A 23,129-nucleotide genomic window follows, 5' to 3' on the forward strand; every position below is an offset into this window, starting at 1 on the left:
TTAGAGCCATAAATTTCTACCTTAATTGTAACGCTACAATGCACACTAAGCTAAAATGGGAATGCACAGAACTGCATCAAAAATGCCAAATCACTTCAAAAAACTACGGAGTCCAGGAGTCCTGGTGGAGGACAGACAGCCCTGCAGCACCTGTCACCAGGGTGAGGCTAGCGCTGCCTCGCACCCCCGCTCCAGGGACCCGAGTGCGGACGGCCTGGAGGAGGCGGCACGGCGGCCTCCAGCAGCGGACCTGGGCCTCTGCCCCACGGTGGCCCTCTGCATAGGGGCCAGGGCACGCCTTCCGTCATGTCTGCTGGGGACGCAGATGACTGGGGCCACCGCCCAGCCCTGAACGGCACTGCTGCCCACAGGGCTCCACGACGGAGCTTCCAGGGGCTGGAAGGCACCAGTGACATCTGCTTGGATGGACAAGCAAGAGGTTGGGCTTCTTCCTGATAGGATCAGGGAGCCCTGCATGGGATTGTTTCTGACAGGGACCCGGAAAGAGGCCCTGGACGTGCTGTACCTGCACAAAGCCCATCTGGCAGCTGCACAGACACAGAGAGGCTGGGGGAGCCAGCCCTATGCGGAGCGCAGCTTCTACACTACCCGGCAGAGGCCCGGGAGCGGTTCGGGAAAGGAGCGGGCTCCGGAAACCGCACACACAGACACGGGGCCGGGCCCGAGGAAGGAGAGGAGAAAGACCAGGCCGCTCCCACTGCAGGATGAAGGACGGGCGTGCTGAGCCGGCGCGGGTGCACCACACACACTGCCCCTGGGAGGGCAGCGAGTGCCCTGGAAGGAGGCCTGCTCCACCCGTGCGGGACGCCGGTGACCTGGCAGACTCGGCTCAGGTGAGCCCGAGCGGGGTGAGCATCTACATCTGGGTCCCGCACTGCTGGCCACACGGGGGGGGCGGGGGCTTCTACCCACTGCCCCTCCTCGAGGCCCCTCCCTGGCGCCCCGGGATGGGGGACACTCCCCAGAGCACTACTGAACACTAGAAATGCCTGGGGTGCCTCCACGTGCATCCGTGGGGTCCAGCACTCCCAGACCTTCCCTTCAGTGACAGCCGTCGCCTGCTGCGGAGGGAACCAGAGTCACAGGAGCGGAGAGGGAGGGAAGCGCACCACGCAACGGTACCCCTTTTGTGTGGCACACATGCACACACGCCTCTCTGGGCATCGACCCCTTTTCTGGAAGGGAAGCTGTTAACAGCGATCACCTCGGGACAGGCACACAGAGGCGCTGGGGGGCTCGGCCGCCTCACTCCATCTCTGCGTGTGCACTGCCCCCCCAAAGAACAGGGCTCTGTACCACCCTGGGCGGTGAGTAAATCTGGTGAGTGGGAAAAACTACACAGTTTATACAGGCTATCTCTAAAAAATGCATACACGTTCATTACTGCTGTGTGTTCTTACAAGATTTGGATACCAAGGAAAAACACTGATTGAAGGAAACGCACTTAAAGGAGAGAGAACCGGAGTCACCCTAACCAACCACCCTTGCAGACCAAGGGCCACACCACTGGCGGCCGGGGGGCCCAAAGGTTCCCCAAACCCACGCATGGGAAGTCCCAGTGCCACATGCAGTGAGTTTCTGCATGTCCCTGCACGTGCAGGCCTGGAAGCCCGGCAAGTCTCTGGAAGAGCCCACACGCTGGGCTGGCAGCAGCCGCCTCTGGGGAGTACGGCTGAGGCACAGGGCCCCCCCCTACTGCTGAGACAAGCGAGTGAAGGCACCAGTCCCGGGGCGAGCCTACTGCGGAGTGAGTGGCTGAGTCAGGAGGCCCCACGATTCACGGCACGAAGAAACTGCCCCCCGACCCCACCGGCACTGCTGTAGGCCCAGCTGCCTGCCAGGCAGCTCTACCCGGGCGTCGCATCAGACTGAGTCCAAACGCGAGTCCAGGTCTTTCTCCAACCCGTTCCCTCCCTGAGACACTGTGGCCCAAATGGAAACTTCAGCGGCTTCCCTGGGTCATCCTCCCTCCTCCTATGGAGCCAGCAGGTCTCTGAATCCTGGCCCTTCCACCCCACTTCCGACACCCCTACCAAAACCCACTTCCAAGTGAGACCTGTCCCACTGCAGGGTTCCAGTCCTGTCCCCTCTGAAGGCCTCCGCCGTGGTCCCCATGACCTCCAGGGTCCCTTCCAGAGCACAGCCCACCCAACCGCCCCCAGCACAATGCACAGAACACCAGCCCAGGCAGGCCCTGGGCCCTTGGGAACACCTTCTTCCACAGCCTCACAGAGCACCAATGTCGCCTCCTGGCAAAATTTTGCAACCCCCCCGCCCCGGGGGCTCCTGTCCGCTCCAGTCCAGTCCTGCCTCCCGCCAAACAGGTGGCCACAGCCGGTTACCCACTCACGGGCCCCTCCATTTGGACTCAGCCCCACGCGCCCAGACCCAGGACCTCTGGGTCCAGAGTGTATGTCTGTCCCCTCATGTCCCCCAGGACCCCCGGTTCACTGTGCGAATCTGTCTGCCCCACATCCACATGGCTGTGAAGGGGGCCGTGTGCCTCAACGTGAGCTGGGCGCCAGGGTCCGAGGACATGGACCCTCACACCAGGGGTGAAAATGACAAAACCAGAAAGGAGGGCAGCGTGGCCCGAGAACCACGGGCATCCTTTGGAGTGAAGGCCAGCCACCGACTGCTCAGAAACATGTCCCCCCTGCACGGAAACACGGCCTCTCCAGGGGACAGCAGCATAAGGACCACGGACATTCTTCAAAGCCAAGGTGACAGACATTTGCAGAATGGAACACCCTACAATCCTTACATTTTGAAGTCTGCATGATGTGTCTAGCTTTCTATGGTGATGATAAGAAAAAGGAACCTACTCACACCCCCGAATTCTCATGTATCCTAAGATTAAAAAACACCACAAGGGACAGCGGGAAACTGGAGGATGGCGTGAACAAACTGAGAAGGAGAGGGTCCACCTATCCAACCCCTGGGAGCTCCACGGGCGTCCCGGACTTCGCGCGGCGGCAGGTCCCCATGCTCCCTGGTTGCGACCTGGGAGCGAGCGTCAGGAACAGGCGCCCTACAGGAGGAGTTTCGTGTTTTTGTCTTCTTTTGAGAGGGGCTCCTACCCGCCTCCCAGAGACCAAACGCTCCTTTTCCATGCCGTGCCCAGTGCTCTCGAGTCCTGCGCCATGGTTTTACCAGGCCAGGGCTTCGGAGGGTGGGTTCCCACTGCATTCCCTCGGCCCCCACCCCCCTCCACTGAGAAGGAAGGAAGGAACCATCTGACTTCTCCCCCTGGGGCTTCGTCCTTTGCGCCCCTAGCCCGGCCACCACTGCTGGGCAATTCTGGTGTGAAGGAAAGAGCGAGAAGGGGAAAGAAACTGCCGCTCCGAGCTGCGCTATCCACCCGTCATTAGTTCTCCCTCTCCCGGCTCCTCCATGACCCTGAGCAGACTAACCAAACCCGGAATGGGTTGGGAAGCCCGAAGCACAGCTGACAGTGTTCCCTGACTAAGACCAAATACCTTGAGATAAAAGCTTAGTTAATAAACTTATTCCCCAAGTGGGAGAGGTCCTCAAATATTTACTGAGTGAAAAAACAAACAAGGCTAAATCCTTCCTGATCTAACGAGGTCCAAATGCCAATGGGAACAGTTGTTCACAGAAGTTTGTTACATGTATTTTTAATTCTTTTAGAGAAGGAGGGAGAGGGAGGGAGAGGGGGCCAGAGCGGCACCCATTTGTTGCTCTACCCACTGACGCACTCACTGGTTGCTTCCTGCGTGTGCCCGGACTGGGGATCGAATCTGCAGCCTTGGTGTGGAGGGGACAACGTTCCAGCCCACTGAGCTACCTGGCCAGGGCAGGAGCTTATGTCTTTACTGTGACACCGAGATGCGGGTGTGTTTGACCCACACAACTCTGATGCCACAATTATACCCGCCACCTACATTCCACGGGTTTGTTACTTCGCCTTCGCTGCTCTACAAACATACAAGCGCCCGCCCACGCGCCTGCCCTGCCCCCAAGTGCAGGGGAAAGAGGTGTGGCACCAACGCAGGGCACCTGCTCTCAAGGCCCTGAGGAACGAACATCAGATACGCCACGTGAGTCAGCAGTGATTTGCTTCGCCAATTGCTCACCTGGAGGAAGGTAAACTGGCTTACATTTGAAACCTGGAGCTACTCACTGACGATCACCCTGGCTGAGGGAGCTGGAGCAAGGCTGCCAGGGAGAGACAGGTTTTCAGAACCTACCAGGTGTTCTCTGGGGCTGGTAAGATTTGTCGGGTAAGTGCTGGTATTGTTTAGGGAAGCTCTTTGCAAGCTCCAGCGAAACACACAAAGACAAACAGACTCGGAGAATTCACTCACCACAAACGCCAAACACTTTGTGTCAACAAGCCTCATTGACTTTAGGAGGTCCTATGTTCTTTCCGAATTAAAACAAAATAAACTGAGAGACACATGGGAATTTACAGCTGTTCAGACAGCACATGGGAAAAAATTCATAGAATCACCTAGAGCCTGGGCCCTCGAGCCGCAACACACAGCGGGGGGCCACTGTGCGGGACATGCTCCACCGCCTGCTCCGGGCGCTTCCCTCATGGCCCCTCCGGGCCGTGGGAGACACAGCGGCTGCACCCTGGTCACCCCATGTGCCGCTGGAATTTTAATGGCCGCACATCGCTCCAGCACGCCAGTGAGCCGTCATTCATCCTACCAACCCCGTGCTGCCGGCACTTAGGTGACTTCCCACGTTCCACAACTCGATTCCGTAACGCTACCTGCGCACGGAAACCTGCAACCCATGCTCCTTTTTCTCCTGGAACAAATTCCCCCCTTGGTGCAAAGGTATGAGCAGCCAAGACCTTTACAGAACGTTCCCCAAACGCCCCCATCCCCAGGCGTGTGCTGACGCAGTCTCCCCCAGGAGAGCACGAGGGTCCCTCTGCAGCCCACTCTCCAGCTCCCTGGACCCCTGGAAGTCTGTTTCCTTTGCCAGATGGGCAAGTTCTCCTTTATCATTTGTTCAAATAAGTGTTCCACTTGTCGCTGTTCCTCTTCCCCTTCTGGTATCCCTATAATTCAGATGTTGGAACGTTTAAAGTTGTCTTGGAGGTTCCTAAGCCTCTCCTCATTTTTTTGAATTTTTGTTTCTTCATTCTTTTCCGTTTGGTTGTTTTTCTTCCTTCTGGTCCACTCCCTTGATTTGAGTCCCAGTTTCCCTCCCGTCACTGTTGGTTTCCTGTACATTCTCCTTTATTTCACTTTTCATAGTCTTCATTTTTCCACCTAATTTGTGAGCAAATTCAACCAATTCTGTGAGCATCCTCATCACCAGTATTTTGAACTGTGCATCTGATAGGCTGGCTATCTCGTCGTTGCTTAGCTGTATTTTTTCTGGAGCTTTGATCTGTTCTTCCATTTGGGCCTTTTTTTTTTTTTTTTTTTTGTCTTGACCTCCTGTATGAGTGGAGCATTAGGTATTCACCAGGGCGGGGCAACCCTCGTGGCTGCGTTGTGACGCTGTATGTGGGGCAGGGGTCCGAGAGGGAACAATGGCGTTTGCTCTGCTCTCTGCCGGGTTTGTTTCAGTCACTCCTCCCACTTCCCTCAAGCAAAGTGGGCCCCTCTGCTGCTGATTCCCGGGTGCGCAGGCTTGTGTACATTCTAGGACCCTGTGGGTCTCTCCAACGAACTCTCCAGTGAGGCTGGGAGTCTCTCCCAGCACCTCAACCCCCACAGGTGTTTTCAATCAGTGTTTTGAGGCTTATTTCCCTGCACTGGGGCCCTGGGTTTCCCTGCAGGTTGCGAGATCTGTCCTGCTTCCCAGTTCTGCCTGGTTTATCTACACATGAATGTGGGACCGCGGGGTCATCAGTGGCCTTGCGCGCCCCACCCCTCCACTATCGCCACCTGCTGGGTCCTCTCGTGGCAGCTCTGCTGTGCCCCCTCTCCGCCCAGCAGCCCAACTCCACCCCTCCTGTGTGTCTGGATGTGTCTACTTTAACTCCTTGGTTGTCAGACTTTCACACAGTTCCATTTTCTGTCCATACTGGTTGTTTTTTCTTTCTAAATTGTTGTTCTTATTTTGGTTGGGTGAGGAGGCGCAGTGTGTCTACCTATGCCTCCATCTTGGCCGGAAACCCCCCTGCAGCTTCTCACCCATCCCCAGAGTCCTTGACCTGCCCGTCTTGGCCCCTCCTGGGCACCGCTGGTCTCACGGGGTGATTTCAGGCACCCACAGAAGGTCACGCACACACACACAAAAACCCTCCATCATTAGTTTCCTCACCAATGAGCACATACTCCATGTCCTTCAACTGACCTTGACTTAGGGAGCCTTGCTCGTTTCCCGGAAAAAGTGACAGCTCCAAACAGCTCTCTGGCATTCTCCCCCCGTGGAACACACCGCCACCCACTTCCGGAACTGCCGCACTGCCCGCCTCACCTGGTGGCTGGGCACCTGACTGACCGCCCGGCCAAGGACAAAGAGCCAATGTCCCAAGTCGACGGTGCCCGGCCCACCGCCGCCTCCCACTCAGAGAAGGAAGGGATGAGCACGAGAAACACGGATGCACGCACAGCAAGGAAACTTCGAAGCAGAAGGGCGTTAGAACTAACACGTTTACACACACACCAACAAACCCACGGGGCAAAGCCCTCGCGGACGGGCGATAACGATTCCCTCCCTGCTAACCCTCGCGGTCTTTTTGGAAACACGAGGAAACCCTCGACTCCGTTCCGAGGGACACAGATGGAGACGCTGAAACGCAAGGGCTGCGTGTGCTGCCAGCACCCTCTTCACAACGGGAGACCAAATGCCACGCAGACGTCCACCCCCGCGAGCGAAGCCTAAGTCCACGTGCGCACTCATCAGGAAGACGGCCCCCGCCCCCCAACACTGCAGTCCCAGCCACGGGAACACGGGGCAAAGACCACGTGACATGTCGCCGCCCCAAGCAGCAAGTCCTTTCAGGTTGGTGGGAACTGATTTAAAACATGGATCTTGTAGACTGACGTAAACAAGAGTTACGGGGACTGACAAACGGATGCCTTATAACGAAGCGCTGCTTTGAAATGGCACATTTGCTGTGGTTTTATAGTTGAGTTGATCAAAAATACAAGAGAAATGATTCAATGTACAACTGAAATTTCTAACAGTATTAAGGCAAGCCCCAAAGACACACAGAACACACCAAATCCTCTTGCTGTTTCTTGCTGTTTTGACACAGCTACTCAGGCAACTGGCACCGCTAACCTAATTCAGCGTTTTTACAACCGCTTCCGAGTCAACACCCGGCCCTCTGGCACTGGGTCAGCACCGCCAACCCGAAGCGCACCCGTCCTTGCGACAACCGTAACATAAACTGGCTACACCCGCCACGCTGTGCTTTCACGGCGCTGTGTGCAAGTCCGGCGAGTGCTCCCGGGCCCCCGCAACTCCACCACCCCCGGGCTGCAGGACAGCTTCACGTCTGCCAGGCCCCGCACCCACATGTGGGCACGTGGAGGCTTGCGGGGGTTCCCACCGGACAACCTCTGTGGTCATCAAGGGGAGAACAGCTTTGAAGACGATGGCACCGCTCCACGGGTGGAATCCGACACAGCCCTTAAACCTCCACGAACAAACTCCCCACATGTGTTTAGTGGAAAAGAGCAAAAGTTACAAAGTGACGTATTTTCTGTGGCCGCTCTACCTGGCAGGAACCCTTCCGAGGGGACCCACAGGACACCGGCCGACCAGCAGCTCCCAGGCAGGGGCTGGGGCTGCACGGGTGCTCACGGGAGACTCCTGACTTGTCGGGAATGTCTCAAGTGTTTAGAAGGGGAATTCTAAGTTACAAAATTAAGACTTAAGAGGCCCGCTGCCCCCACATCCAAGCCCAAGGACAGCCTGCCCTGTCCAACCACAGAGGAGCTCTCCCTGCTCCCAAACCAACCCAGACCCGCGCATGTCCCCCTCCACAGAAAGCAATTTCAGTACAAGGTCAGTTTTTTAAAACCTTACACATATCAATCTCAAATTCCAGAGTAAGCATTTTTATTTTTTGTTTAATCCTCACCCAGTGATGTTTATTGACTTTAGAGGAGGGAGGGGAGAGGGAGGGAGGTGGGAGGGAACCACGGATCAGCTGCCTCCCTTACAAGATGGGCCCCACCCCGAGTCACCTGTCCTGACCAAGGGAACCCGCAACCTTTCTGGTCTACAGAATGACGCTCCAACCTACTGAGCCACCAGGCCAGGGCAAAGCATTTTTACTTGTAATCCAAGAAAGCAAGCGAGTTACAAGGCACCACTCAGACTCGTTGGTTAAAACGTCTGTGGCCCATGTAACTGTTTTGAAGTTGTTTCATCCACTGGGTCCGGTTTTCATTAGCAGAGAAAAGGTCATGGGGAGGCAGGGCTGTTCCATCCGGAGCGTGACCTTTGATGAGTTCGGCATCTCCCCACTAGGAGTCCCTCTGGAGCCCTGGACTGGGGGGCGGGGTTCAGAGGTCCCCAGGAATTCTGACACTCAGCCAGGTTTGGGAACCCGTGCCATAAAAAAAGATCCTCGCCCTGGCCGGTGTGCCTCAGTGGACTGAGCGCCGGCCTACGGGACCAAAGGTTGACAGTTCGATTCCCGGTCAGGGCACATGCCTAACTGCAGGCTAGTCCCCAGCAGGGGGCGTATGAGAAGCAACTGATCCATGTTTTTCTCCCTCCTTTCCCCTCTCTAAAAATAATTTAAAACTTTATTTTAAAAAGATCCTTTAAGCAGTACTTTTCAGCCTGTGGTGCATATGATTAGTATTTTAAAAATATGTGAGAGCCGCCACCCCCTACAGGCCTATTAAACCGGAATCTCCGAGGAGTGGGCTCATCAGAACTGTAGTTAACTTCCTCCGACTGAGACCTGCTTTGAAGAGCCTGGCTGGAGAGCTGGCCCAACTGAGCGCATGAAGCAGGACCCTGCCCCCGGCGGGCAGCTCGGGGTGTGCAGAGGGTGTGCAGCCGGCCCTGGGTTCCCCTGAAGTCACAGGCGGGGCTGACAGGGCCGCTGATTCCGTCAGAGACAGGGCTAAGGGGCCCTGGTTCCAGATAAAGAGGAGGTCACTCCACAGGCTGTGACACTTGGTGAATTAACCTGTCGGAGGTTCAATCTATTGATTTTTTTTAAAAAAGGGAAGAGATGACCTCTGAAAGTCAAACCCCAAGGGGACTCCGCCGTGCGGCTATGCATCAGTCAGGTCCGCGAGCAGAGCAGGACTCGCGTGGTGGCACGGACATGCTCTGCCAGGGTCAGGCTCACCCTGTGGCCGCTGTGTTCGGGTCCCCCCAGAGTCCTGCTCTCACCAGACCCCGAGACCCCTCACCAGACATAACTGCGTTCTAGCAGATCAGGTACACACGGGGATTAGACCAGTCACACATGAGTCCCCAAATAAGTAAACATCTGAAAGAAAGGAAAAAGTTTAAATAACTCTTTTCCTTGTCAATATTCTTACTTTAAAAATATTTTCCCACCTTTAAAAATTGTGGTAAAATACATGTAACATAAAAGTTACCATTTTAACCATTTTTTCCTAAAATAAAATTTTAATTTTTTAAATGAGGTCATTACAACTTTAAAGTATCCTTAACATGTGGGAGATTATGCCCTTTGCAACCATACAAATTTTATTTTCCATTTTAGCCATTTTTAAGTACAGTTACAGCAGATGTTCTCACTGTTGTGTAGCCATTACCATCATCCATCCACAGAACTGATTTTCGAAACTACTTACTGAAGTATGAGTGGCATATAGAATATTTAATATTTAACATATAAAACTCAGTGAGTTTGGGGACAAGCACACAGTCATGAAACCAATGCCACTGTCAGAAAGGAAGATAGAGCCGTCACCTCCCAAAGTTCCTTCCTGCGCCCTCGCTGATTTTTTTTACGTGCACGTCGAGAATACTTAACAGAAGCTCTACCCTCTTAACCAATTTTAAGTATGTAAGACAATATTAGAAAATACAATGAAACCAAAGCAAGAAAGATACGGCCCCTATAAACTACTACCGGGATATAACTCCCGCTCACCTCAGATGTCAACATTTTCAGAGTTTACTTATTTTAGAGAGAAGGGAAGGGAGAAAGAGGGAAACAGCAGTGCGCACGCGATACATCAACTGGCTGCTTCGTGCACGCCCCCGACTGGAGACCTGGAAAGGACCCTTTTCAAACCCAGGCCTGTGCCCTGACTGGGAATCAAACCGCCGACCCTCGGTTCCTTTTGGTTCACAGGCCGGCGGCGATCCATCCACTGAGCCACACCAGCCAGGGCTGGGTGTCAACATTTTTAGACTTTTTAATGTATGTATATGTTATTTCCTGTATTCTTTGTATCAATACGTGTGTATACTTAAAAATGCTTTCTTCCAAAGTAAGACTTTTTTCCGATTGTCACCTCATACCTGTTAGAAGGGCAAGAATCAAAAAGACAAGAAATCCCGAGTGTTGGTGATGCTGTGGAGAAAACGGAACTCTTGTGCGTGTTGGCAGGAACATAAACTGGTTTAGCCACCATGGAAAACAGTTTGGATTCTTACGCTTGTCCTGGCAAAAATTTACCACACTTAACGAAGAGTTACCCCATTTTGACAAATTCAAAGCAGTGACTACAAGGAGCTGGCAAGGGAAAGAACAGGAGACCGGGTCCCACCCCAGTCCAGAGAACAGTTCCAACGAAGCGCAGTCTCGCCCAGGGTCGACTAGAAGATAAAGGTATTTATTCCGCCCAGTCTGAAAGCGCTGTTCAGATACAAAACTCCTGCAAGAGATGAGTCTGACTACGCGCACCACCCCAAACCACCACCAAGCACGGGGCTCTCCCGAAAAGAGGCGCGACCACGGAGGGTAGGGTACGGCTAACTCCTAACGTGCGAGGGGACCAGGCCCTCGGTTTCCAAAGTGACTTTGCAGCTGCCCTTCCATGTGTTTCCGGAGAACAACATCCCGGAGTGCCTCCCGCTGGCTTCTCAGAGGGGCACGCAGAGGAAGCACTGCCCAGAACATCAAAGAGAAAACAGAGAAAGAGTTAAAATGATATCGCTGAGAGTAACACCAAAGTAAAACTTGAAAATCGGGCCCTTTTAAGCCGTAAGCCACACACACACACGAGTGCCTATAACACGGGCGGGCTCTGAATGAGGCTGCGGGTGAAAATGATGTCAGTGTCCTGGTTTTGATGTCAAACTGCAGTTACACGAGATGCTGTCGTCGCACCTACTGTAGCTGAAGGGAATTTGGGGTCTTCCTGCACTATTTTTTGCAAATTTCGGTGACTCTGTATTTCTAAATGAAGTGTAAAATTAAAAAGAGAAAGACGATGCAACCGCAGGTGGGGCTATCACAGAGCCACAGCAACGTGGTGGTACATGAAGGCAACCGCGGGCACCATGGTTTCACGGAGCGATTTGGACACCCAGGTCTCCGAGCTGTGGAGCCGGCTTCGGCGCAAAGCAAGGGCTGAGCCAGAATCCCGAGTCTGGCTACCAGATACTACGTGACACCACTCCCGCGACCGGCGAGAATGTTTTCCGAGTTGAGATGGTTCAAGCGAATCGGGCCAGTGAACAATATAAACGACCCCACGTGCATTCTTTGTTCCTTCAAAATCTTTAACTCAAATTTCCATTATGGCCCAAAGCCCTAAGCATACAAAAGTCTCTTACATCATCAGTCACTTACAGGATGGAAATAAAAGTTTCCCCTGCTATTTGGGTCCAAGCAAATGAAAAGTCTAGCTCAGAAGGCCATCCTCAACTTCAATCAATACTAAGAAAAATATAATTCCAAGTCATTTTATCTTTTTAAAGATTTTATTTATTTTTAAAGAGAGGGGAAGGGATGAAGAAAGAGAGGGAGAGAAACATCAATGTGTGGTTGTCTCTCACAGGCCCCCTACTGGGGGCCTGTCCCACAACCCAGGCATGTGTTCTGACTGGGAATCGAACCCATGACCCTTTGGATCACAGGCCCCTGCTCACTCCACTGAGCTACACCAGCCAGGGCTGATTCCACGTCATTTGAAAAGTGGTACAATGGATTTGAAGCCGCTGTGCTGCTGCAGCAGCTGAGTCCCTGGCAAATGTTCTGAGGGGGACAAAGGACATTCTTCTCTGTTCCTCTGAGGTCCCCAAACAGGCTGAGCTGTCTCTAGTCAGCTCTGTAGGGAAGAGCAGCGGCAGGATTCTCCGACCAGCTGCTAGGAGCTGGGCCCGAGGTCTCCAGAGAAGCGTCCTCTCTGGCCTACAGCCCTTTCAAGATGACTCCGTACCTACGCGTGCACGTTGGTGATTAATACACACACTCTCTAGTGCCGTGGGCGTGATCCTGAAATAGTTTCCTCCACTACACATTACTCTAATGGATTCAACAGACGGGAGAATAAAAAGCTGAGTGAAATCACGCAACAGCTTGTTTTTCTATTTTCCACTTTTAAAAAAGTGGCTTAAATTTTTCTCCGTTTCAGCAGGTACGAGAACATCTAAACACAAGAGTATCTGCTCAACCCAGTATCAGCAAAGGTGCCCTTGAATTTCCCTCCCATAGGCCCTCTGGGCCGCGAACACCAGGCTTCCCTGGACAAAGTCGGAACCCCAGGCCAACGGGCAGCCCAGGACCAGAACCGTCCCAACTCACTCGCCTGCCTTCCCAGTGCCCCTTCCGCATCCTCGCTCTCCAGCAACGCGCTGACCCTGCTGTGAGCGCACAGGGCAGGCGCTGAAAAACCACTCCCTCCCTGCTCCAATAGCGACACTCAGTGGAGGTGGAAAAAGATCCCACCTCCCGAAATGCCAACGACTCTGAGACTCTGACAGCGACAGAGTTCGCTCACTAGCCACGGGTCTCGGGTAGAAGGTGAGTTGCGGCCGAACGCGACTCGGGGGAACACGGTACACCAGATTTTGACAAATTCTCAGATGTGAATGACACTGTTATTGCGGACGCTACACTGTAGAAAACGGAGCATCCTCTTGAAAGTACATTTCAGGACCCAGTGTGGCGGACTGTGATAGTCTGGAGGTTCCAGTTCACGGAAGAACGACTGTGGCCTACGTTTGCAGACACACAGAAACGACACACACAGCGGGCACGTGCCCCAGGCCTCCCACTTCCTGTGTGCTCAACCCACGTTAGCTGCCCAGTCGACCACTGCGAGCTCAGCACCAGCACCAGCCTCAGCCTCGCGGGCCCTGCTCTGTGCGAGTGGGCGGAAAGGGGCCATAATGCTGAGGAAGGGCACCAGCACCTCGGACTGACCGCGACGGGGGGACCGGGGACACAAGGAAAGACACAGCCCCAGAGCAGAAAGAGCGACTGCACCTCAGCCCACAAATTTCAACTCCCTGTTGGACAGCTGCACCTCCACGTCACCCTTTCATTTTCTCAGTGGTGACACCAACACCGTCCCAGTCACTCGAGGTCAAGGCTGGAGGTGATTCTGAGATCCACGCAGGGCTCGAGTCCTCTCTGCCCTCACCTTCAGGCACTCACATTCGTTCTTTTCTCTGTTCCCACCCCATCATCCCCTTCAAGAGATTGTGTCAGCCCTGGCCAGGAGATAAATTGGTTGGAGCATCATCCCAATACCCAAAGGTTGCAGGTTCAATCCCTAGTCAGGGCACATATAAGAACCAACCAACAAATGCATGAACAGTGGAACAACAAATCCACATTTTCCTCTCTTTCCCTTTCTCTCTAAATAAATACATAAATAAATAAATGTTTTTACTTTTTTTTTGTAAAAGGAGATTATTCCTTAAACCGCGGTTCCCCAAGGGGGTCTTCTTGATGCCCCCTGATCCAATATGTACTCCAAAACACAACTTCAGATAGTTGTGTAGAAAAAAATCTCTGCACACCGGCAGCGCAGCCAACCCAGACCTCACCTAATGAGCCTGGACGAGCGCCAACCGCCTCTCATGAGCAGTGTCCGGACACGGGGGCTCGGACCAAGGGCTCTGCATCTCCCTACCGTCCCCAGGCTTGTACTTTCGTTCACCGCCTCCTCCTCCTCCTCCAGGGTGGTCAACAAGGAAATCTTTGAGAAGAACGGAACTCAGCGCTCATTCTCACGGACAACCAGAGGAAGCAGGCAGACTGTAAGCCTCAGAGGGAAACGAACCCAAGAAGCAGAGTAAGTGAAAGTAACCTCAGAAAGAGGAAAAGGAAAGTGAAGGGACTCCCTGGGCCCGGGGAACAGGGAGCAGGCTGGGAAGGCGAGCCAGGGGAGTTCAGCCTGGCGAGAGGACTGTGAAGACTTCAGGATGAAGAAATCCAAACACCTTAATCTATATTTAAGAAATGTCCCCCTTCACCTTAATCTACATTTAAGAAATGTCCTAGTGGCTAAGAAGAAACACACACCTCAGAGGAAAAGCAAACATCAGCAAGCTACACCGCCAGCATGAAGCAAGCCTTCAAGAGCTCAGAGAAGGAACCAAAAGAACCCAGAACCCGGGTGACAGAGAAGCCGGGAGTTTGAACTGTACCCGGAGTGTTCAGGCAGCCGGGCACTGGTCTGGCCGAGGCACAGACACGCCGAGAGATCCAGACAGGAGAGAGTGGACGCAGCTGTCCCCATGGTTCTGGTCCGCTGTGTGCGTGCTTTTCCCTCTACTCCTCGACTGCAGCCAGGGACTGCCCAGCCTGGCCGACCTATTAGCTAAATGTCGGTCACACGCCGAGAACGCAGAGTGCTGGTAACCGTTTTACTATATTTAATCTCAGAATAGCATCAGATAGCGCTCTGAACTTACACTTTTTAAATATCTGTATTAAAAATAGCGAAAATTCCGCAAACTCAAGAAATGGGGACCCAAAGTCTAAAGTTTTAACCACCCAGACACTCTTACGAAAATGCTTAGGAAACACTTGACGAAATAAGAAAAGTGTGACCCGCTGACATCTTACAAAGGAGGCAACCCCAAAATGGCAAGTCTGAGAAAGTGGTCAGCAGTTTTCAAACAGCAATCCCTCTGGGAAACAGAAACTCCTCTCTTTAATCCCTCTGAGGGCAATAAAATATTTGAATCAGGAACAAGACCAAATTGCTTCTACCTAAGTTCAAGTGTGACCCTTCCGCAGTATCCTCAACAATAAATAGCAAGTAGTAGAAGAGAGGACGATTTCTAATTCTCAGAAAGAGGCAGCCAGCATTTTGGACCTGATACGGCATCTTTGCTAGACAGACAGAGGCTTCAGGAAAAGGCAACCAGGGAACTGCAAGGCTTTAGCTGACAGTGACCACTTCTCTGGAGTTTTCTTATCCCTGGGAAATGAAACCAGCAGAACCCCTCAACATCCACTTGCCTGTCACCAGGCCACTGGTTCACACTGCGCCTTGGAAATACCAACAGGAAGGGCCCAGGAGCCTTTAATGAAACCACAGTGACCATGGAGAGCGCCCTGGAAGGCTGGGCCAGACTCAACCCCTCCAGGCCCCCACTGGGGAGTGGGGACAGGTCTGACAGGCTCCCGGTGCCAGGCCTACAAGGCTCCACTGCATTTTCCGTAAAAGGGGTCAGCTGTAAAGGCGCATGGGGCACACGCCAGCCCACCAGAAGCAGATGGAACCCACGAACTCATTTCCCCCAGACCCGCACCACTATCTTGCCAAGGCAGGGCAGAGCAGCACGGGTGAGCCTGCCTAGGAAAAGGTTTCACCCGGGATTACGAACAGTGATTTCATCTGCCTGCCGGGGCCCCGAGGTAAACCAGGGAATTGAGAAGCAGTGTGAATGCTCATTCCCCATACTCAAGGCGGGTGTGTAAGCACACGCACACGCATACACATACACTTGGTAACCTACCCAACCACAGGGGCTGTCCCAGAAAAAAGTCAAGCTGCTTCTGGACATAACTAACTAGGGGGCAGGTAAGATCGCATTTTGTAACGGCTGAACTTTAAACACACTTGTTGGTGGTGCAACCCTCACGGAAGCAGCACACAGTCACCCCCAGGATGAGCGGCCCGGCTGGCTGCCGCCCCTGGGTGACAACTTCGCCATCAGAGGCTGGGCCCCGAGACCATGAACTCCTAGAAAGTTCTAGCAGCCTCAGGAGAAGAGCTCACCACTCCACCAGCCTCGACTTAGCTGTCACCCATCCCTCACTCTCCACGGAATGTGGCCTCGCTAATGCAATACGGTTTTGAGGACACAGAAAAGATGGACCAAAGGGTCGATGGCGGGAGGCCTCACTGAGCTGACGAGTCCTGTTTGGGATTGGGGGGGGGGGGAAGGGGGAGGAGCTTTCTGGATGTTTCTATTCTTGGCAAGCGAAGCACCTCCAGGTCCTGTTCCGTGGAAAAGCACTAACACAGGAATATTCTGAGGGAATTAATGATTTGCCTGTGCTAAGCAACCTCAGCTTGGGGTGTGATGATGGGAGCCAGGTGGGGAGGGCCGGAGGGGGCAGCCGGGCAGGTGTGTTTGAGTGGAGAAAAGGGGGAAGACCAGAGGAAAAAATGAATGGGTAAGGGGGTGGGAAAAGATGAGGGAGGCGGAGAGGAAGAGTGTAGATGACTAAGGGAGGTGAGGGAGGGTGTGGACCGCTAAGGAGGGTCAAAGGGTGGTGAGGGCAGTGAACAGACCAGGGATGTCCGTCAGCCCCGAGAAGCAGCAACGAAGGTGGCCAAGGTGGGGGGGTAGCCTCGCCCGGCTCCCCCTAACCCCCTTCTGTGGGCGTGTGCCCCACTGCGCGTGTGCAAAGGCCAAGGCACCAGGCCGCAGGGTCCCCACTCACCCCACGACGCCCTGGTTGTAGTTCCTCCGCTTCCAGGGGGTCCCGCTGTATGCTCCCCCGCCGCCGTCGCGGCCCCCCGCGGCCCGCACTCCGCCGGGCTGCAGCAGGCTATAGTTGAGTCCGTAGGTGCTGGCCTTGTTGTCGCGCTTCCTCTTGTTGCTGCTGCCCGAGGCCGGGTCGGCGGGCTCCGAGGCGGGCACGGCGGCCGCGGGGTGCGGGGACGGGGACGCCGAGGGGGACGGGGACGCCGAGGGGCCCGCGGCCGCGCGGCGGGCCCAGGCCGCGGGCTGGTGGTGGTTGTTGTTGTTGTTGGTCGTCTCCAGGGGCAGGAAGTCCCGCTGCTCCGCGGACTGCGCGTGGCCGCCCAGCAGGCGCTCCCCCGAGCGGTACATGACGGCCGGGGCCGCGCCGCCGGAGCTGCCCGGGCTGCCGGGGCTGCCGCCGCTCCCGCCGCCGCCGCTGCTGTGACAGTGGTGGTTGAAGTAGAGGTTCCTCAGCCCCTGGGTCGTCTCCCAGATCTGCATCCACAGACTGTTGGACGGTCCGAGCTGCTCTGGCTGGAACCAGGCGATCCTCGGATCCATCAAACGGCGGCGGCCGCTGCCCCCGCCCTCCCGCCGCCCGCAGGGCCGCCGCCGCCGCGCCTCAGGCGCACGCCCGGCCTCGGCTGCCGCCGCCGCCGCTGCTGCTGCTGGGGGCCCGCCTCAGGCGGCACAGTCGCGCAGGGAGTCCGACCGGCGCCGGCGGCGTCGCTCCCGCCCTAGGGGGCTCCGCGGCCCTCCCCCTCCCTCCGCCCCTCCGCTGAGCCTCTGTCACCCGGGTCCCCGTGCAAATGGCGGCCGCGGCAGCGGCTCCGGAGAAGGGTGAGCTACGGCGGCGGCAGTGGCGGCGGCGGAGGCAGCGGCGGCGGGACGCGCCTGCTCCGTAGCGTCCTCGCTGCTCCGGCCGGGGGGGCGGGGCCTCGCCGGCTCCGCCCGGTTCGCGCCGCCCCGCCCCCGCCGCGCCCCGCCCCGCCCCCGCCGCGCCGCGCCGCCCGGTCAGGCCCGGAGGCCGCGCCGTGCGTCACAGAGGCCGAGGCGCGGCTCTGTGGGGCCCGCAACCGCCGGGCCCAACCGTCCCAGCGCCAGCTGAGGACCGAGCCGCACGTACCTGGGCGTCCGGGTGGCCCCCGCGCGCGCGCCGCCGGCGGTCTCGGTTTCCGCGTCCTTGAGACTGGGTGAGGCCGGACGGAAGTGGCCGTCAGCTCCGCGGGGACTGGATGGTGGGAGGCGCCGTCCCGCCCACGGCGCTGTCCCCCACCCGCGGGTCTGCCGGACGTCCTCCGGGGTCCCGACCCCTCCCGACGTCTCCGCTCTAAGCACACCTCCAGAAGCGAGAGGACGCCTCCGGAACCCCGAGCACGTGCCCTGGACCCTTCCCGGAAGCTGGCTGCGCTAGCGCCCCGCGGCCCGGCCGCCGCGCTGCGCTCTGCGCTCTGCGCTCTGCACCCGCCCGGCCGCACCCCTGGCCGGGTGGAGAGCCGCCGGCTTTGGCGGATGATCCACCCGTCCCGCGCACCCCGAGACCCGGGGAACCTGCGCTCACCTGCACGGCTGCACGCGCATCTTCGTTGAGTGTGTAAGACATGGGCTCAAAACCCACTTTACACAGCCACACGAACACAAGCACTCAGGAATGCACAGGCGCGGAGATAGACACGCGCTGCTGGGTGTGTAAAGAAACCTCGCTCGCCCGAAGGTGCACTAACACCCTTGAAAGCCCTTAGTTCAGAATCAACAGGAAACCCAAAACCTTGCAGACTAGAAAAAGGACCATACATTGTTGGCATCAGCAGAGATTTTCCACGAGGTGGTCATTTGCCTGTCTTCCCAATCCCTGTGGTTAAAAAAGACAAGAAAAAGGTAATTTTAAGTATTTCAAGTCATCAGGAGAAAAAAAGGAGAATGAGCACATGTCCTGCCTGTGTGCCTCTAAGGTTGGTCCAAAGTCCAGAACAAGTCCCTGGGCCAGATTCCGGCCTTCTATTTTGGGAGTTCGATATCCTGGAAAGTTTTTTTGGCAAATGATGAAAAACTCTCAGCGAAGCATTGCTCTACCTGTTTTCTTCCTGAGGTAATGGTATGGCTGTAAATATGGAAAAAAACTAACAAACAACCCTGTCTGCTTTTGGTTCCTTGTATTTGTTGCTGCTTTTCTACATTCATTATTAAACATTCCTGAGATCTGCTGTATACTGAGAGTCACACAGCCAGGAAAGGATTAGTAGTAATGTATATGCTATTCACCCCGACAAACTAAACAAAAAGCACGGCATAGAAATCGTTTCCTTTCCCCCCCCATTTTTTATTATTGTTTGAATACAGTTGTCTCCACTTCCCACCACCACTTTCCCCCAACCCACCCACCCCCACCTCCTGCCCTCAATCAGAAATAGGTTTCATTCCATGATTTGGAATTTGTTTTAAAAATTCAAAAGAGAAAAATGGAAAGTGGAACAAAATAAACATCGTTACATTTCCACCATCTAGAATTAACCACTCTGATGACTTTGTTAAAACAGTCATCCAGAAATCTCTCCACATATAACGTATATATCAAGATAGATTTTTTAATATTTTTACTTATCTGTTTATTTTAAACGGGATTGTCTTTTCAAATATTTTCTTCAGATGTCCAAGAACACATTAAATGCCAGTAATATCTAAGACTCACCCAAAAAGTATTCATAGGATAAACTACATTCCAGAAACAGACATTTATGGTATTGAGCGCTCATTGCTTCAGGCAGACCTTGAGGACTACAATGTTGGCAGGATATTGGCAACTGCGTTAATATACACAGAAGTACTTGTGCATTGTGAGCTGATGGGTAAGACATCGCTGTTCTTGCCCACCTGCGGAAGTGCTGGCTGGTTAGCCTGGTAACACATGTTCCAGGCGTTCATTCATTCAGTAAGTCTGGCTTGAATGTCTGTCATCGTGCAGAGTTGCTTTAGAGAAGCTACATGAGCCATCAGGGCCTTTGGCTGCCTTCCATGAATTTACTGTCTGGTTAGAGAGGCAAAAGAGGTAAATACTTAAATTGCAATTTACTCAACTAATTCAACAAATGTCTTGAGCAATTATGATGGACCTGAGTCTGAAGATACAGCAGCGAACATGACCTTCAGTACATGAAGTCCCTGCCCCATGAACATTCCAGTGGCAAGGCCAGCGCTTAAGGTCAGACAATGGTTACGTACAATGAAGAAAAAGAAAGTAGGGAAAAGGGGTAGTGACTGTGCTGGTTTTAGATGGGCTGACCAGGAAGGGCTGCTCCGAGGCAGTGATGTTTGGGCAGGGACCTAAGGGAGGCAGCAGACCGAGGCCATCTAGGGGATGATCCGTCAGGACAAGGGAATGGCAAGTGCTAAGGCCCTGGGGCAGGAAGATACTTTGTGGACAAGATGATGAGGCAGTGTTAATTGAGTGGTGAATGTGTACATGACTTGGAATCATAAAGTGTCTCTTCTGGAAGCTTCCTCAAAAATCAGCCAGTCTAAAGTAAAACAGTAGGGAAGCGCTGGCCAGGTAGCTCAACTGGTTAGAGGGTCACCCCCAAGGCACCAAGGAATGGTTAGAGGGTCACCCCCAAGGCACCAAGGCACCAAGGCATGGTGGGTTCGATCCTCAGTCAGGGCGCACACACGAATGCATAAATAAGTGGAACAACAAATCAATGTTTCTGTTTCTTTTCCCCCTTCCTCTTTCTCTAAAATCAATAAGTAAAACAATGGGGAATTTAACATACACAAAAACTTATTCACTTTCTCCAAGAAATCTGCAGTGTTTTGTCTCAGTAATCTGCTGCATCTGAAGACAGACTAATTTCAATAAAATTTTTATTACTCAACCTTGTCATGTTGCTATTTATAACAAAGAATAGACATTTATTATAGTCTTCAAAACTATCTGTGTACTATTCTGGGATTTGCAGTGTGTGTGTGTATGTGTGTGTAACAGCTTTAAGCATAATGGATATACTATAAAATGTACTCATTTTAAGTATGAACTTTTTTTAGTAAAGTTAGAATTGTGCAACCATGACCACCACCCAAACTTGGAATATTTTCTTTCAACCCCCAAAAACGTCTAGGGCTCATTCTCAGTCAACCCCTTTTCCCAGCCCCAGCCCCAGCCACCGCTAATCTGCTTTCTAGCTCTAGAGATCTGGCTTCTCGGGCTGATCTCTGTTTTGAGTGGTGTTTCCGTAGAATTTGGCCTTGGCGGCTGCCAAACCCCCCACAGAGGATTGGTTGCCTAGCCTGACGACAGGACAAAGAAAACCGACACAGTTCAAGTTTCCACTCGGAGAAGGCTAGTAAGGCAGCTCCTTCCCCTACCTTGGATGTTGTCAGGGAGGCGGTATCCAGGTCAGGACTATGCAGGCCCTCTGAGGGACAGCTAGGACGACACCAAGGTCCAACGCCCGAAGAGCTTTGCATTTTACCACTTCTTTTTGAAAAAAATACTTCATTTATTTTTAGAGAGGGGGAGGGAAGGAGAAAGCATGGGAGAGAAACATCATTGTGTGGTTGCCTCTCATGTGTCCCCTACTGGGGACCTGGCCTGCAGCCCAGGTATGTGCCCTGACTGGGAATCGAACCCGTGACTCTTTGCTTCACAGGCCTGGCTCAATCCACTGGGCTACACCAGCCAGGGCTTACCACCACTTCTTCGCTCACCGCTGCAGTGCAGTCTGCGGATGAGGGAGGAGACCCCAGATGAGGCGGCCTGGCCTGAGAAGGTGCTCACTCACCCACCACAGCTTTTGTCAACTTGCTGAAGTCCCATTTCTGAAGACAGGGTCACACGAAAGGCCAAAGACTTGCTCTAGAATATTCTCTCACTGGAACCCTAGAAAACTTGAAAGGCAGTCCAGACCCTGTCCTCAAAAAAGGTCATTTGGTATGGACTTGACTGGTCATGGCCACCGCATGCCCACATGAAACCTTATTTTCCAAGAGATCAGCGTTTGCCTGGGTGGGCTCAGTCCAGCAGCCTGCCCTCCCCAGCGGGGGCAGGCCTCACCCTCATCCCGGTGGCTGAAGGCCTGAGTAGAAAGGCTGGAGGCAGAGGAAGGAGGAACTCACCCCTATTTCCATAGAGCTGGGACACCTCTCCATCCCCAGCCTTCGGCCTGCGGTTCACACTGTTGGTGTCCTTGGTTCCCAGGCCTTCGGCCTGACACTGAAGGGTTTCTTCCCACTGGTCTTACTGGGCATGTCATGTCACAGCTCCGCCTCCATGATTCCTCACAGTAAATCTCCATATCGATCTTTCTTTATTCATGGCTATGATTTGTATGTAGTAAATTCCAGTAAGTCGTGTGTGTATGAACCTCGTTTCTGCTTCTCCGGAGAACCCTGACTAATTCAGCGACTTGGGTGAGGAGTGGCTTCGGAACTGGGTCATGGGTGGAGATGGGAAGAGTTTGAGAAGCCGTAATTTAACTGGAGACAGCCTCGCTGCCTCGGCAGAGCCTCCGTCTTCTCCGAGGGCCCCCGAGTGGCATGGACAGGACATTGGCAGAAACGTGGACGGTCCCGGCCATTCTGGTAAGGTCGCAGACGGAAATGCGGAATGTGTTCCTGGAAACTGGAGGAAGGTGCTTCTGGTAACAAAGTGGCAGAGACCCCGTGTTCCAGTGTTTTCGGGAGTGCAGAACTTGCAAGCAATGAAGCGGCTTATTTAACAAAACATTTTAAAAGTGTTGAAGGCATGGCTTGGCTCCTGCTGACTGCTTATAGGAAAATTCTAAGGGAAAGGAATGACTTAAAAGACAGGATTGTTAAGCAAAAAGGAGGCAGAATTTAACAATTTGGAGAATTCGCCACCTATCCATACTGCCAAAGCGACCACTGGGGACACTGGAACGAGCACAGGTATGAACTGCAGACCAGCCAGCCACCCCAAGAGGAAAACTTCTGGTCTGCACAGAAGGCGGCGGGGAGGGATGGAGGACCTTGTGGGTTTTGCAGGATGACACCAGACGGATATCTGGCCAAGACCCTGTGCTATCAACATAAGGAAAGAAGTGATTCCTAAGGCGACTCAGACAGCGTAGGGCTGCCTTGGTTTCGGAAGAAGGGACCATTGCTTCCAGGAGGCCAGACAGCCTCTGCCCAGAGCCATTCAGACAGTGCTACCCAGAACTGTGGAGAAGGGGCTTCCGGGCAGAGCCCTGGGGGCTGACAGCTGCCTCGGAGCAGCAGGGAAGCACCTCCACCCCAGTGAGTCAGGAAGGGGGGTCCTGCCCTCGCCCCCAGTGGCCTGCAGGGCAGAGCCTGGAGCCAAAGCAGATAATTCAGGAGCCAGAAGATCTCAT

The 23,129-nt window shown here is 54.1% G+C and overlaps 1 protein-coding gene across 2 annotated transcripts in view; it reads right to left on the reverse strand.

The window, feature by feature from the left end:
- The window catches only part of TENT4B (terminal nucleotidyltransferase 4B), a 31,977-nt gene extending 14,321 nt beyond the window's left edge, over positions 1 to 17,656 (reverse strand). Inside the window, exon 1 of one of the 2 annotated variants that reach the window (XM_037066359.1) lies at positions 16,763 to 17,656. In XM_037066359.1, coding sequence (XP_036922254.1) covers positions 16,763 to 17,346 — 584 coding nt within the window. In that variant the 5' untranslated portion in view covers positions 17,347 to 17,656. The remainder of the gene's footprint in view (positions 1 to 16,762) is intronic. The other variant, XM_037066360.1, reaches the window with a different exon arrangement.
- Between the last annotated feature and the right edge of the window lie 5,473 nt (positions 17,657 to 23,129).

This window comes from Sturnira hondurensis, unplaced genomic scaffold (genome assembly GCF_014824575.4).
Source record: "Sturnira hondurensis isolate 20B ecotype Veracruz unplaced genomic scaffold, ASM1482457v3 Scaffold0016617, whole genome shotgun sequence".
NCBI classification, from domain to species: domain Eukaryota; kingdom Metazoa; phylum Chordata; class Mammalia; order Chiroptera; family Phyllostomidae; genus Sturnira; species Sturnira hondurensis.